The sequence below is a fragment of the Thermobia domestica genome, chromosome 2 (genome assembly GCF_964235325.1).
Source record: "Thermobia domestica chromosome 2, izTheDome1.hap1.1, whole genome shotgun sequence".
Lineage (NCBI taxonomy): Eukaryota > Metazoa > Arthropoda > Insecta > Zygentoma > Lepismatidae > Thermobia > Thermobia domestica.
Window position 1 is genome coordinate 58323720 of NC_137455.1, and position 17461 is coordinate 58341180.

Sequence of the window (17461 nt, forward strand, 5' to 3'; positions counted from 1 at the left end):
ATTGGAAAATACTGCCTGAAGCTCAACTCCGCTCTCAAGGAGTCATATGAGCTTTTTCCAGGCCAGGTTACTAGAGTAACTCAAAAATGGAATGCAACCCTCGAAGATTACACATACGACGCAAATTCACTGGAAACAGAGGCGAATCTAGGAGGTGAAAACTGAGGGGAGCAGCCAGAACGCAGATTGTAATAGGTATATCGTGAGTTTACTATAAACTTTCAAAAATATATAAGTAATGGCTTAAATTATTAGTGTCACTCAGTGAGGGCTTAAGCCCCTCCGGCCCGTCCCCTCTGGCAAAAATCATAAAAATATCGTTGAAAAACGTAACTGTTGCAATAAAATTAGTATAAGACCTACAAATGTACGTAGCTTTTAACTGCGACGTGAAAAGATGGTACCTTGCCTTACTATGTAGTAACTATGCCGACAGTCTAATGCATTCAGACTGGTGCATACTAACTTACACAAGCTGAATTCACTTGGGCAGTTATGAACGTAACAATACATAAAATACTGTTAATTATATATAATATAAAGGTAACCAAGAAAGTTCTGTCGCTTTTTCACTCACCACTTTCGAACATCAATATGTCACCTAAGACGTACCTGGAAGATCAAAAATAGTCCCCGTCAGCATCGACAACCTTCTGTCAACGTTCTGGAAGGCGATGGATTCCATCGCGGTAGAACTTGTTGAGCCGTGAAGCGAAGAAGGTATAAAGTGCATTGTGCACATCTACTAGGGATTTGAAGTGGCGTCCAAGGCGTAGAATGGTGTCCCGGGCGATTCAGAAGTGTTGGCTCCAGAGTTTTGCGGTTTTCTTGAACACGGCTCAACTGCTGACAGTACACAGTTCCATTGATGTTCTGATCAGCTGGTAGCAGTTCACGATGTACGATGCCGCAAGCAGTCCACCAAACACATAGGAGGACCTTGTAGTGCAGTGCTGGTTTTAGCTGTTTTGGAATCGGTTCATGGGATGCTAACCAATGATAACGGCGCCGTGGAGCTCCGTACATGACCCATTCCTCATCACATGTCGACACCCTGTCCAGAAATGACTTCTTTCTCAGACGAGACAGCAAAAAAACACAGGTGTCTGCTCGCGTTGATTTCTGGCTCCGAATCGAATCATGTGGGACCCATCGATCCAACTTGTAGTGCTTCCCAAGTTGATGGAGGTGCTGCCGAATGGTTTTTCCACTGTCTGGCTACTCCCTCGGGCATTGCCTGGGGCCTCGGATTTGGGTTGGACTCTACCGGGCACTGTGGTAGCTACCGTGGGATTCGGTAGCTTGTGGGATCCAATTCCAGGAATCTGGGTAACGGTGAACACGGGCGGGAGGTGAGCTTGCCTTATAACGCTCGGGCGCCATGCCTGCAGAGCATGGTAGGATTGACTCGCTAGCAGTCTGCCTCAACCAGTAGGCCAATTGGTAGACACTCAGGATTTCGGTCTGGCCGCGTAGTGGGCGTATCCCACTCCCTCAGAGAATGGGGGTTACATCGCTTAGGCGAGTCAGAATTAAGGGACAAATTCTGACGGCACCATGTGCACGAGCATTCAATAGCGTATTGAGGAACTACGGGCGGGGTGCGATACATGTGAGTGGTACCCGTCCATCAAATAGACTGAACGGTCGCGGGCATGCTCTGCATGCATGCAACTAAGCGTGGACCAGTAGACTACTAGCATCAAAGTGTGTCTGGCCACTGTTCGCCTCAATTGCTGCCTGAAGATCTTCATTTTAGATCTGCCACGTGGTGGTCTTCGGGCACGTGGTGCGTCTTCGTCTTTCATCACCGTCCTTAAACTTGTTAAACCCCCGCTGCTCTGCCCGCGTAGTCAGGACACCTTCACCAAAGGCCTGGCATATCTTTTTCCCCGCTGCAGCGACTCTTGACTCCAGTTTGAACTCGTACAGCATACACGCCATTATGACGCTCTATGGAGGTCCTTACGCACTCTGTCCTTACGCAAGTTCAAGGTGTAACTGCACTGTCACAACCAGGTAGTATATTGGATATACCCACACCAACTACTGACCTTCGCCTTATCTCCATTCGCATTCAATTCTCGGTGTGAGGGCTAATATAACACAGACCTCCAAAAAAAGCGACGAATTTTCTTGGTTACTTTTATACAAACGAACGACTCATAGGCCTATGCATAGAATGAATGGATCAAATCACTGATTCGTGCTCCTATTCTTTCCTTTAGTGATCCATTATTGGCACTCTATAGATCACTATGAAGATTAGTGCCAAGGTTAGCCATTCTGAATGTTATAAATATACTACTGCACATTACTTTCCATACTTACGTTTGCGATATAAAAATTATTGCTGCTTAGGGCTGTAATTCCTTTGTTTTACTATTATTTCGCCAACTTGTCGTTTCTTGTTTTATTATTATGCATCCGCTGTTACCAGACTCAGTTTCTTGTCGAATTCCAAAGAGTACGCGAAAGGGTAGCACTAGGGTTCTATCAGCATACAAGTACAAAATACCATATCACTTATACTGTCAAGTCTTATTAAAGTAGCTAAGTGTAATGGGGTCCCCGTTACAAGCAAAGCTGGGAAACAGGGGTCCCATTACAAGAAGGGTTGGGAAACGAGGGCCCCATTATAAGCGGGGCTGGGCAACAGAGGTCCAGTTGCAAGCGGGTTGGGAAACAGGGCACCATTACTTCCTTCATAAGAGCCTAATACATAACAGTACAGAACACTGTTGTTGTATGTGCGTTTTATCTTATTTGCTTTTTCTTATTTGGAAATAACATGGGGGCCGCCGTGGCTCAGTGGTAGAGCGTTCACCTCTGGTGCTTGGGTTCCCGCGTCCCAGCCCCGCCAAGTGAACTTTGTGGTGGACAAACGTCGTTTGCGTGGGTTTCCTCGGGGTTCTCTCGTTTCCTCCCACTTCCTTCATTCCACCATTTCATTACTCATCATCAGTCTCTTTTAGCCTCACCGGCATAAGCGTGTGACGTAAAACTCAGATTTCATTTCATTTTGGAAATGACATTACAACCAGTGTTTTCTTTAAAATTCTTGGGACCCCAAGATAGTGGGGCCCTAAGCTATAGCTTGTTTAGCTTATACGTAAATCCGGCACTGAAGACATCCGAAAAAGTCCTCGTAGTTTTCTTCGAACAGCGTCAACATCTGTTGGGAAAGGTCACACCGTGCTTACTTCTGAAAAGGTGTCAACAAACGAGGAGCCCAGTGCGCAAATGCCTTAGACATATGAAGTTCGTCATGGATAATTTTCCGCGCACTACCATAACTGAGGCCGATCTAATTCATAATCCTTTGGAATTCTGACTTCGAGGATTAAATATTCCACTTTCTTCACAGTGGCCGCATCGTTCGTCAGGGATGGTCATCCAGGTCTTAGGTCGTGTGTGAGGAACATATGAATATTTGGTATTTCCTTTTCCACTTGACAATGGTGTCATAAGAAGGACAGTCATACACAGCCTTCATCTCGTCGTGAGTTTGTCTGGCATTATTACCCTTCGGATGCAGGAACTTGATCACATTGCGAGCCTCAATCTTATATCCATCTTGCATTTTGGTCACTTTTGACACACCCTGTAAAAAAAGAATAACAATCATTAGTAGCTAATTTCCTTAACATCATGCACATAAGAGCCAAACGTAACACTAACAACATTTCATGATCATATCGTAATAACTTCCTGGTGATATTAAAACTTTACGATATCCCTTCGTATATAATTGATTGAAATGTATTTGTCATAAAATACATGTTAAAAAAAAAAAATGCGTCATGACTTTTTCGGCAATCTGATATGCACCGGTACAGATTGTATCGACGAGGACTTGATGCTATATTTTGACGGCAGTATATTTGTAATTCAAAAAATTCCTGTCCAACATACGGTAGCTGTATACGTTTTCTCCTACGTTAACTCATATTCGGCCTAATAGTTCATTATTAATATTTGACGAATCCTAGATTCTCATTAATGCTACTAACATTACGATGGTGTAATGTAGGCCTAGTTAAAAGGGTGACTTTTTGAGATGTGTTCTGTCTAGATAAGGAGAGGTTCTAAATGCTATTGGATCGGCAAATTGCCTAGACACTATAGGAGTTCGTGGAGCGTAATTCGCATAGAAATAATTGTTAAACTTATTATTATACAATAACAATATAATATCCAAATAAGATTTCCAAGGCTGGCCACATTGAATCCCAGGCATGAGCTTCTAGAGGGCATATACACTCTTCTCTCTTGTGGTTGTTGCCAGGAGGATCTTTAATAAAATTCTTGCAGTATGTTAGAAGTAGAAATTACCTTATTATTATTATTATTATTATATTATTATTATTATTATTATTATTATTATTATTATTACTGTAGTTGTATTATTAACACAGAGTGGGACGTCCGCAAGAGGTATCGTAGTCATAGTAATACTTTTCTTTTTTGAAATTGACATTGATAATTTGAACACTCATATTAATGAACCTTCTGTTTATGGGGAAGAGTTTTGGAGGAATGATTTTAATGCGTGTAATTTTATGTTTATTTGTGCTTGTTGAAACTTTCCAAGTACTGACTCATGACTAGACATTGACAAAGATGAAATGAGTGCATACCTTAGATTTATAGATGGTGGTTAATTAGAAGCTTAGTAGATTGTATTCTTTTGTGTGTGTTTTTTCTTTTTTTTTTTTAATGGTAAGATTTTTCAAAATGTTGAATGTTTTTGAGATTTTGGTTGTAACTACTCCCGACTTAGGAAAGCGAAGTAGTTTTGATTTTTGACTAGTGCTGAGGTCATGGAAGTCTTGCACTTACGGTGAAAGTGAAGTATGTGTATCACGAATATAGTTTCCTCATTATATTTGACAATGCGTGAACTTGTACGATAATTTGTGTAAGGTAAATGACCCCAGTATTTGGAAACGAATTTGAAGACAGAATTATATAGCAGTTTTTTTTTTCATATAGGTAAAGAATTCATTAATTAATCACAATTGAGATTTGAAGTATTTAAAGTTTTTTTTTTTTTCACTGCTTTTGTAAATTACTTGAAGAGTAATAAACTAAAAGTACCATCGCGGACAAACGTTTAATAATTGAGTTAAAACATTTTTGATTATTATTATTATTATTATTATTATTATTATTATTATTATTATTATTATTATTATTATTATTATTATTATTATTATTATTAAAACTGAAATACCCATCCAGCTTGACCAAATAACTATGTTTAAAAATTCATTTCAAGCGGTGCAGTTGTTAGTTTGTCAAGCATTTAAACATTATTTCTCCCTTAAGATACGCACATTAATGAAAATGACGTGATAAAATCTGTCCGAGCCAAGTGCTAACCATGTACAAAACTTCAGTGCAAACAGATAATGTGAATTTGTATAGAACAAATTTTGAACTGTACAAAATTAATTCGGAGTAGAATAATTCACATAAGCCCAAAGAGTCTAACCCCCTCCTTCAAAGTAAATACGCCACTATCTTACAGAATTTCTGTTTTTCGCTCAATGTATTTACTCTCGGAATGAAAATTTTGTCACTCCTAAAAATGCATATTCATTTAGTGTAGTAGTGGCGTGACATTGCAGTTGTAATCAGTTGCAGTTGTAAGCAATTAATAGAAGTATATTAGTGTGAAGCTCAATTGAATGAGTTGGCAAAATCTCTTGAACACTTCGTTAACGGTCAGACAAGCCAAGCATATCAATGTTATCCTAGTCAAGTGTTGAATATTACGTTATTGATAAGATAAAAAAAAACAAAAAAAAAACGTTGTAATATTTTGGTGTTACATAACTTTTAGCCGCATGAATTTTATTAACGTCTGAGGAAGAGCGAATTTTGTCGAATCATTTTCAATTACAAACTGTAGTGACTGTTCGAAAGTCAGTCTTTTTTTTTTTTTTTTTTTTTTAATAAGATAACAGATCCTTTTTTGTATAGAAGTAGTAAAAATAAAATTGAAGTAAAAATGAGTGTTTTCAACGTGGAGTTTATTTTAAAAAAATATAAAAAGCTACAATGTTACAATAAGGAGGTACTGTATTTAACATAACTATCTCACAATACAAGGACAACTTGTAGACATTCATAGTAAAAGGTTAATCTACAAGAATGAAAAATACCTGTAGATGGTAAAACAGATCTCAAAACAGTAAAAATAGCAGTTTTTCTTAAACCAGGAGCTAGACAAGCTAAATTTGTTTCTATGAAGTATACGTACATTAAAGAATGGCCCACTAAACGTTTACGTAGGCAGTACTATAAAATGTGTTAGGTAATATTATAGTTTTTCTTACACTTTGGTGATACGGATTTTGTATCGCAAGTTACGAGCATAGGCGGCGCTAGGAATTGTCTGCAGGGGGCAGACCTTTCCAGAAGTCTCGGAGGTCTTGGTAGGTGGCAATCTTATAGGTGGCATTTCTATTTTTTGTTAGTGGGGGGCCAATGCCCCATGCCCACCCATAACTCTGCCCATGGTTAGGAGGGATGATCGAAGAAAATGTTACAAAGCATAAAATTTTTATGTTACTCACTGTAACTTAACGAAAATTATTTTGTAGATTAATAGCATACCCGAGAAGCAGACATTAAAAATGAGTCCTCTGGAAAATTGAAGAATAGAAGTGGGGTCCGTGGTTCCTGTGGGCCAAAAGCACTAGGGGAAAGTGGTCGAATTCTGCGCACTTAAGGGAAAATCGTTATTTCTCCGTTTTTGTAAGCATAACGAAATAAATTTGCACAGCCATTGTTTGCTATGTAGTAGACAAGATAAAGACGAAGTTTGAATAAAAGCTCACATCAGTACTCGACAATAGACAAAAAACCTAAACTATACATTTGCGCAGAATTACCCAACTAGGTGGGTAATACTGCGCGTAATATGGTATAATTCTGCGCGAAGCGAATATATGTTTCAAGCAAGAAAACATTTTCATAACAAATAACATATTTAGATATATATCTAGATTGAGTCAGTGGTTCCTCCAGGCATGTTTTTGGGGGGCACTGCTCCCGGAGGAGACCAATATAACACGTCTATAATGTAATAATAAATAGAATAGTGCAAGCAGTGACTCCCAGAATACTAAGTGTCCCCTCGGAACGGAAACACTGGAAGGAGTGAGTTCAGAAAAAGAACAAGGGGGGCTACAATTTTTACTATGTACTTTATTGTCTACTTGTTTTATAACTGAAAAAAAAAAATATTTTTGAGTGCATTGAAATAATGAGCGTAAAAACAGAGCGTATTCTATACGTTCGAAATACCCTTTTCGTCCACATTGAAAATTCTACTTAGGGGCAAATGGTGCTTTTTTTTATTACTGTTTCCAAGTTATTGAAGAATAGTGTCACGGCTTATTCATTGAATCCCTTTATCCTATTCAAACTTACTCCCTTAGGTTTCATTAGGCTTATTGTAGATTTCTTTAAAGAAACAGTTTTAACTAGTCCATACTAGTAACTTCGGTATTTTCATCAAAACTATGAGCAATTCGATTTGCTTCAGAAATTCGTATGCCAAACGCGAATGGTCTGTAGGTAAGATACCAAAAAATAAATTTGCAACGATAATCACATAGTCCACCAATTCGCGTTCTTGTTCTCGCGAGAAAAGTTATTTCCTTCCGAGACAGCACCGTATTTCCAGTTTTCATGCCTAGACGAATAGCATATCCTTCTGTTCCGTACAATCTTCCAACTTCTCGATTCGCACACCCGCTTTTAACAGCACTGACAACTTCTCTTAGTTGTTCCCCTGCATAACTACCTCCCGTAGTTGTTCTTTCTCTTCTTTTCGGCATCTGTAATGAGTGACGATATTTTGCGAATCTATTACGTACGCTTGTCATTAACATACACTCTTGAGGTGCAATTCTGCGCACTGCGCAGAATATCCCATCGATTTTGCGCAGAATAACCCCACTCCGCCATTTAACAAAAAAACACGAAAATGACATTAAATATCGATTAGCACTACGAATTGTCATGATTATAATGTCCATTCTACAATATAAATGGAACATAAAAGTAACTACCTAGAAATATATAAAGTATAGAACGTAGCTCTTAATTTGTTTCAAGAAAATTTAACATCAACAAGAAAGAAATAATTCAATGGCAACTTATAGCCTAAACATTTGACATATGATGCCTTCCCTCCTTTAATGTTAGTTACTAGTAATGGTTCTTTCGTAGCAGCAGCAACCAATCTGTCGTAAAGGATCTCCAAGTTCAAGAAACACGTGTGCGCAGAATTATCCGCCGCGCAGAATTCGACTACCTTCCCCTACACCTGCTGATATTCATAGGCAGATTGTAGAGATGATGGGGAGGACTAAATTTCAAAGCAACATGTACGGAAGTGGTGTCGTGTCTTCAAAGAAAGACGGACCAATATTGTCAACCCTGGACACAGTGGTAGATTCAGTACTTCAACCACTGACGTTACACTAGGAGCGACTAGAGCACCTCTTCTACAGCCCTGACCTAGCTCCAGTGACTTTTACCCTTCTCTCGTTCTAAAGCAAATAATGACTGGCATGTGATTATGTCAAAACAGCCACCTCACGGTGGCTACAACAACTCAACATGGGTTTCTATGCAAATGGTATAGAAAACTTTGTGCCGTTGTGATAAGCGGTTGAACAAAAACTGTTATTACATCGAAGACTATTGTTGAGGCCCTCTATCATCTTTAAGCTATGTCTAACACACAAGCCATAATTGGCTTTGTAACCTTTTCGATCATTCCTCATATCCAGTGTCTTTTGTTTCCAAATGACAGTGATGTTCCGTTTGTTCTTTATTCTAATTAAGCTTTTGGGATCTGTCTCCCAAGCACTTGACCACTATGACAACATAGCATGACAAGAATTTGTAATTAAGAGTGTGCTTTTTATTAGATATTGTAAAAGTCGTGGATCAAGGGTAAGGGTTGGGGCTGCCAGTTGGCGTTTGTCCGACGTGAGCAAGTCGGATTTTTTTTTTTTTTTTTTTTGTTCGAACCATAGGTTGACCTTGCCTTGTGGGCTGGAGCAGAGTCGTGTTGGAAGACCCAGTGCAGGGCCGGCGCGAGGGGGGGGGTCGAGCCGTGCCATCGCCCAGGGCGGCAAGTCTAATGGGCGGCAAAATTTGAAACGGAAAAGAATACTATCGAAATATAATGCTTCATAATAGGCCCACATGAAAAATAAAACTGTGTTCACCTGAGAATTTAATTGAACTTACTTCACCCACATTCAGGAAAATACTCACTTAGCAAATTCAGAGAATTCCCTCTTATTTCAATTATGAAGCCAAAAGCAACAGGTTCTCGTTCAATATTTCCCTTGCAGCGGCGTACATAAGATTTTCAAGGGTGGATAGGATTATCAAGATGTCTTTTATATCTTTCCCTATTCAGCAACACTCCACTTCAAGAACGCAAAAGGTACACTCCCACTTGAGACAGGCTGTTCTAGCCTTTCCTTTCCTTTGCTCACTCGTTATCTGGTATGACTTTTTACTCCACGTAAACATAGTAAGCAAAAGTCTCCAAAATATTGATTCTCGTGTGTTCGATGCAGTCGGTTTTCTTGAAAATATATCTGAGTACTTTGAGAGGAGCAGAAATGATGCAGAGTTTCAATCTTACGTAGTTGATGCGATGGAGTTGGCATCAGCATTAGATATGGATGATCCACGGATATATAATATAGTGTAAGCTCGAAGTCGAAAGGAGAGACAGTGTCAGCACAAGGCAGAGGATGAAGCTTTTGAAGATTCACAAGCAAGATACAAGATCGATTTTTATTACAAAGTTCTAAACATGATTTTGTTAACTTTAAGGTGAAGGTTTGAGCAACTTAAACATCACAGCGAGTATTTCGAGTTTCTTTACGATATAAGTACTCTTAAAGATATGTTATCTGAACCTTTGTCTGAAAAGTGTACTTAATTTTCCATCACTTTAACACACGAAGAACCAAAAGATATTGACTCCAGTGGTTTGAAAAACGATTTGAAAGTGTTATCTGCTATAATTAAGCCTAAAGCTATATAAGTTCACCAAAAGAGGCTTTAATTAATTAAGGAATACGACTTTACTCCCCATGTCAATGTTGCACTTAGGATTTTGTTAACCTTACCGCTAACAATGGCAGGTGGAGAAAGTTTTTCGAAACTTAAGCTTATTAAAAACTACCTACGTTCTTCCATATCTGAAACACGCTTGAGTGGCCTAGCGATGATATCAACAGGACACGAACTGGCTGAAATATTGGACTACGCGAATATAATAAAAGAATTTGCTTATATCAAAGCAAAAAAAGTTTCTTTCAATTAAGGTATGTTAAATTTATGTATCTCTATTGTGTTTTAGCACATTATAAGGCTTAGGCTAATCACTTAGTTTTGTCGTAATATCTGATTCACTATATTATCTTCATGCTCCATACTCTATTGGAAATACCTTTTGATATAAAATAAGATTAAAAATTAATATTCTTAGTCGTGACTATTTTTTTTTTTTTTTTTTTAATTCTGTATGCGCTGTTGTATATCACAGATGCTGTATAGCTGGGGTAAGTGGGGACAGGCACGTTTACAAAAATCTGGTAAAAATATGAAAATAGCTCCTCCCAATTTGAAGTGTAAACATAGTGCCATTCGTCTGGTAGAGTGGTTTTATCTAATATGAAGAGTATAAAAGAATACTCCTATGCCGAAAATGGGTCCATGTTTTAGCATCCGATCAACTTTCGTAGATCTTGAAGCGTTGGGCTATCCTAAGATAATTGTTAGAGACGCACCCGGGGAAAACATTGTACGGTTAAGAAGAGATGATAAGGTACTTATAAAAATTGAATGTATTGTGTTATGTTTGTCAGTATATGTACAATTGAGGTGCGTGGGGTGCGTGTCAGTATATGTACACTTTTTACAGTGGGGTACGTGGGGACACAAATTTTTTACCTGTAGGGTAAAGGTACACGGACACAGACCGAGGTATTTCCGATAATATATCGAAGATAATGAAGACAGTGCATTGTCTGGCTTACAGTACGTGGCTTAGAGAGAAGTTAGTATTAGGCACCTGATTACGTGAAAAATTGGTCTATTGGCAGAATCAAAGTCAGCGAAAATGTGTATGAAATGAAGTTCCTTGAACGAATTGGCATGCAATCTCGTTTTCCGCTTCGAGAAGATGTAGATATTGTACACAAAAAGGCTATTTTCTATGGTCCTGTTAAGTTTGACAGTGTGCCTTTCGTAATTATGCCTTTCATAATTAAGTTCTCTATTGTAGCTGATATTGATAAACACTATCGTTTCTTTAAGGCAAAACTGTAGACTACAAATTTAGTTCATGCAGTCAATGTTTTGTGTAGACTCTATTTGTACCCTATAAACTATAAGTGGATTTGTATTAGATGCCTTATAATTCCCAGTAATAGTTAATAGTTATCAATCTACATAGGCTTCAAGGTGTAGCCTACATTTATTCTTATTTATCCATTTTTAGAACTGTTAGGCACCAGTAGATTTGTTATTCTAGTATTCTAGTAGATTCTAGTATTCAGTATTTGGTTGATCTTTAGTCCAGAGACGTACCTCATCAGGAGCTCTTTATATATATATATATATATATATATATATATATATATATATATATATATAAAATATGTACTAGACTAAAGCTTATTTTATTTGTCGCCACTTGCCCCGTACCAAATATCAAGCCTCAGGGCAAGCTGTAATCACATATTTTTCATTATTTTAATGTTTCTGGGATAAGTAAATGATGTCCAGCAAATATTTCTAATATAAGAGTTTTCTGAACAAAATAAAACATTTTTGAAATATTGACATTCTTTGTTTTTTCTACATTTGCCACAGTACCATTTTCAAAATGTTGTATCTCTGGCTAGAACTGCAGCAGAAATGTGAAACTTGGACCTATCAGTAGTAGACAACAGGTACTCTGCCCCCAATTTCCCTTCTTTATTCCCCGTGTTAACATACAGGAGGGAACAGGGTAGTCCTCACTTACCCCGGAAAGCGGGGTAAGTGGGAATAGTAACTGATTTTTAATAAACATGTTATTGTGGAACAAGTATTTACATTGCTTCCAAATGGACCCTATGCTTATCAAGTATACAAACCATAGTTAATATGACCATACTTTCAGTTTGATAATCCGAAAAGTATTACTGGTACAGTAGTTGCAAGTTGAACATTGTAAAACGGGTCCCCACTCAGGCCCGTAGCCAGCTCAAAAATTTAGGGGGGGAGGCGGTAGAAGTTAGGGGGGCCCGACCCAATCATATTATACTTTATCACCATATTATAGTTCATTTGCAAGCCTACTGTGAAAATTTTAGGGGGCCAGCAAATTTTAGGGGGGCCGGCCCCCCTAGCCCCGCGTGGAAACGAGCCTTTCCCCACTTACCCCAACTACCCCTGTACAGCGAAAACGAGCATACTGAATATTGTGTCATGTATAGAGTCGTTTAAATATTACGTAAGCATTCGGGAGAGGTAGTTCATTTTTTTTTTTTCCATTTCATACATGTTTTTAAATGAGGCATCTTACTTTTTCATGGCACTTGAATGTCTCCTGGCAAAATAAGGTTTGCGAATTAAAGGGGCGGCATGTGAAAGTACCGCCCAGGGCGGCAAAATTACTAGCGCCGACCCTGACCCAGTGGGTACTGGGTATTGGTAAAGAGGGCTAAAAAGTTATACTTCAGTGTCAGAAGAGCTCCTTTATGGCTCTATGGTTAACGTACATTTGTGTTCAGCGCGGGAGACCCGAATTCGATTCCTGTCGGGAGCTCATGCGGTTCGGATTCCACGTTAAGTTGTAGATCCACGTCTTATATAGCTTCGCTGCTGAAAGGAACTCTATAAACACCAATCCAACCAACTTTAATCTCGGAACATCAGACTAAGAGCTCAGTGTATTTTCTCTCTGATTTCCAGAAGTGGGGCGTCGTGACTCCATGAAATATGGAACCCATACCACACCATTACAGCAACGGGATGTGTTGCGTTCTGGGAGCAATGTTTTAGCTTTCTGTGGGTGATGTAGCATATGTTCAAGGACTCCTCAATGATAGTTTCGTCCGTAAACAAGATTACCTAAGATCACCTGTAATGTAAATCACATATGAACTGCTGAAGAAGTGCTTCTATGACCCTGTTCAGCGGTAGCTGCGGAGTTAGAAAATGTCATTTCAGGCTTCTGCAGACATGAAACTGTAGATTATTAACACACTATCTAATCCGAAAAGTTCGTTGTAGTCAGATTGGTACATTTCTGAGGATTGTGCAGTCATTACAGTATATGGACAACGCGTTACAGTGAACGCATACTATCTGGCATCCGGTAAACAACATGGATAACTAGAAAGAGTGAATTTCCTATAGTATTAAAATTAGTAAAGAAAATGAAAGGCTATCTTAAATTTAATGGCAGTAAGTGGCCCGTGCTTCAAATAATAAAGAAGATTGAGTTTAAATACAGAAAATGCTTGATGGAAAGGGCAGACATAGCGAGGGCGGAATTCCTTAGAAAGATTCATGTCATGAAGAAAGAGGAAACGTCGAATGTTTTCTATCTGGATGAAACCTCGGTTAATCACAACCATACTACAAAATAATGTTGGTAAATGAGTAACGGCACAGGCGGCCTTGAAATGTCTGTAGGAAGAGGAGACCGTTGTATTGTTTGTCATATAGACTCTGCAAATTCAAGGTTTCTTTCTAATTGTAATTTATCTTCAGGGCGGGATCAAAAAAGACATCTACGGACCATGATACTAAAATGAATGGGATAGTATTCAAAAAATGATTTGAGAAGAAATTAGTTCCGGATCTCGCTCCTAACTCCATAGTAGTTACGGACCATGTCATTATCCGATCTGTCAAACTAAGACACCGACAACAAACACCAGAAAAGAAAATATCATGGCCTGGTTAGGAAAGCACAACATTCCCTTCACACACACTCAAACAAGAAAAGAACTTTTACTATTAGTTAGATCTCACAGTTAGATATCTAAATGTTATGTTGGACACAATTGTTAAAAATTATGACCAACAAGTAGCGCGTCTTCTCCCTACCATTATCACCAGGGGTTTCCCGAGAATTTCCAGTTGTATTTCTTTTGCTGGGGGGTGTTTGGATATTGATAAATGAATAGAAACCTAACGTCAACAAAATTGTGTGTGTGAGATAAAATAAGACAGAGAAAGATACCCATATAAGCATTTTAGAGGACACATGAACTTCAGTAATAAAAAACGTGCCAAGCTTTCGCAGCAAGGTATGATCACACGAAAGGGTTGGAAAAATAATGTAGGAAACAGGAAAGGCTAAGCACTGAACTCTGCCATAGCATGTAGATGGATGGGGTAACAACGAAATTTAAATACATTAATGCTTCGTGAGTTCCATCTAATTCATCGAATAGGTTTTCTGCTACTCCAAGGTATATCTGTAATTTAGTTTGAACTACTTTACCTTTCCCACAACTATCGGGAAAAATCAAATTGCCACTAAAATTTATATGACGAAAATAAGACACACAGAAGGAAAGGGTTTATGCATTTCGTATAAGATTTAAAAAAAACAGATGATTGATTTTGCTGTTGGCGTACAACGAGAGCGTGAGTAAGTCGATGCATGAGCTTTACCTTAATGTGCTGACAACTTTTCTGGAGCGAGTAAGAAGTCTACGACCTGATATGTGGCCAAAGCAATTCATGGATTTTCCACGAAGACAATGCTCCTCTTCACACGGCACTGTCAGTGAAGACATTTTTGGCCAAACATAGACTTCCAATGTTAGATCATATTCACCAGATTTTGCGCCTTGCGACTTTTTTTTTCGCAAGGAAAAGTCAACACTGAAAGGAACCAGATTTGAGACAATAGAAGCTGTGAAAAGAAAAGGGACGGATGTTATGAACTGTATAGGGTTTTGCAGGGGATTACTTTGAGAGGAATAATGTTCCTATTATACGAAATGATTACCATAGGATTTAAGTTTTTTCCTAGCTACACGTCATATAAGGAGGGAATAGCTCGAACATTACAAGGAGACTCCTATTTGGGTAAAAATTCGTCAAAAGGATAAGGTATTCAAAGGATTGATATATTTTTATGTTGTAAATTGTACTAAAAGTATTTTAAAAACTTAAGTGAAATAATTACAATATAGAAATAAGATTTTCTTCTTTAAAGGTTCTTCTTGTCCACCCTTGGAGGATGGAAAACTAAGACTGTACAGCATGTTGTATTGCCCTTATGCTCAAAGACCAAGATTAATTGTAGCAGCTAAAAATATACCGTAAGTAGCTTTATCATTTTATTTATCTATTTTAAAATCTCGAAAATAATAATAGAAAAATAAGTTACGTAAATGTCTATAATTCAATCCCACGTTGTTACTGCATGATACAGGATGAAGATAATTAACAATTGAATAGAACATTCAGCTTTTCTTGGGATTTTCTAAGCAGCCGACTGATAACTGATTGACAGCTGATATAACTCTCAATGAACTTATTTGCAGTTTAACTGTAGTAAGAATCTCGAAAACCTCGAATAATCATCCATTAATTATTCGAGGACTATGACTGGAACTTCCTAAGTATATCAATAAGAATTTTCAGTTCATAAAATAATTTTAACTAACATCTCTGAAATGATGGCAGACTGAGAAACTGTTACCGGCAACATCTCACTTAATAATAGACCCTAATATAAAATACGAGGAACATCCTGAAAATAAGTTTCGTCATTTTTTTCACACGGAAACTTTATTGCCAAACAGATACACTATGGCATGCGAACTATATATCTTGCACTTTTTTTTTTCACATAATCGCCACCGACAATGAGACATTTGTCGTAGCGTGCAATCAGGTTAAAGAAACCACTCTGGTAAAACTCGGTGCCTTGCGATACAAGGAATTGTCGAACATCCTGCTCCACCTCAGCATTGTTGTGGAAGTTGACGTTCCGAGAGTGAAAGTTTCAATGCAGTAAACAGGTGAAAGTCGGATGGGGCAAGATCTGGGCTGTAGACAGGGTCATCAGAGCAGCGACCAACCGTTTGTGGAAACATGACCTCTTCACCGTACACGGTCTATGGCTGGTCATGGATGATGGACACACTAGTCCTACGAGCCCATTCATATTGCTTAACAGCAGGGATTTCCATTGGTGACCACGTTGTCAGCATACACGTCTGTCTGCCATCGTGATTTGTACTCGAAAAACCTCGGGCTGCTGCTTTCTCTTCTTGGGCGCTCTGTGCATGTCATTTCACTTCCGCGGATACCTCTTCCGTCGTTGAACCAGCAACAGATGTAGTTTCTTATCGTGATTGTTTCACCGGATGTACCATTGTCTCATTCGAAAGAAATGATGAAACTTACTTTCGGAACGTCCTTCGTAATAATAATAATAATAATAATAATAATAATAATAATAATAATAATAATAATAATAATAATAATAATAATATAATAATAATAATAATAATAATAATAATATAATAATAATAATGTCTGTGCATCACGCAAATTTCTAATAGTAAACAATCCTCTAATAATGTCCCTACATCCTGCGTGCATGAGTGGCGCCAATAGATCATAAGCGTGCAGACAATTTGCCGATTTAAAACTTCTAACGACTCAGGTTATTATTTCAAAATAGAACAAGAACTGTAACTATATTTAGATTTGAGCATTAATATTTGAATATTAATACAGAAAAAATATTGTGACTATTTCATTGCAGGTTAAGTCGGGGTGCGGTGGCTCAGTGGTAGAGCGCTTACCTCTGGCGCGTGGGGTCCCTGGTTCGATCCCCGACCAAGTTAGTTTGTGGTGGACAACATCGTGTCCATGGGTTTTCTCGGGATACTCCTGTTCTCACATTCTCATTCCATCGATTCTTTCATAGTCAATCACTTGCCATAATCATCCGTTTCCCTTAGCTCAAAGGGAATAATTGTTGGACGTTATAGTACGGAAGATATAACGTCGTTGGCTTCCCGCGAAAAGTTGTAATGATGTTTATGGGGAATGGCCAGCTTGGTTACTCGTGGTACGCTGAGCTCAGTAGACGGTTGGTGGTGATTGGCTACCCTCTTACCACACCCCCAGTGACAAGCAGGTCCAAGCGCGGGAAGCCAACGACGTTGTACCTTCTGGACTATAAATTGAAGGATTTGATTTTTAATTGCAGATTAAATTGTGTTGTTCGTTTAATTATTTAAAAATTGATAATGAAGATAATGAAAAGAATATGCTTAGCTGTTCGTTACTGAAACAAGGACGTAATAATGTAGCCCACCTCTAAAAGCCAACCACCAGCTCTCACGAATTTCAAAAAGTTTCACTCACTCTTACAGCA

At 38.4% G+C, this 17461-nt stretch overlaps 1 protein-coding gene across 1 annotated transcript in view; it reads left to right on the forward strand.

Moving 5' to 3' along the window:
- LOC145672500 (pyrimidodiazepine synthase-like) overlaps nt 1-17461 on the forward strand; it is a 99965-nt gene that overhangs the window by 40118 nt on the left and 42386 nt on the right. The window contains exon 2 of the mRNA XM_081741665.1: nt 15281-15386. Within this exon, the coding sequence (XP_081597791.1) occupies nt 15281-15386 (106 nt within the window). The remainder of the gene's footprint in view (nt 1-15280; nt 15387-17461) is intronic.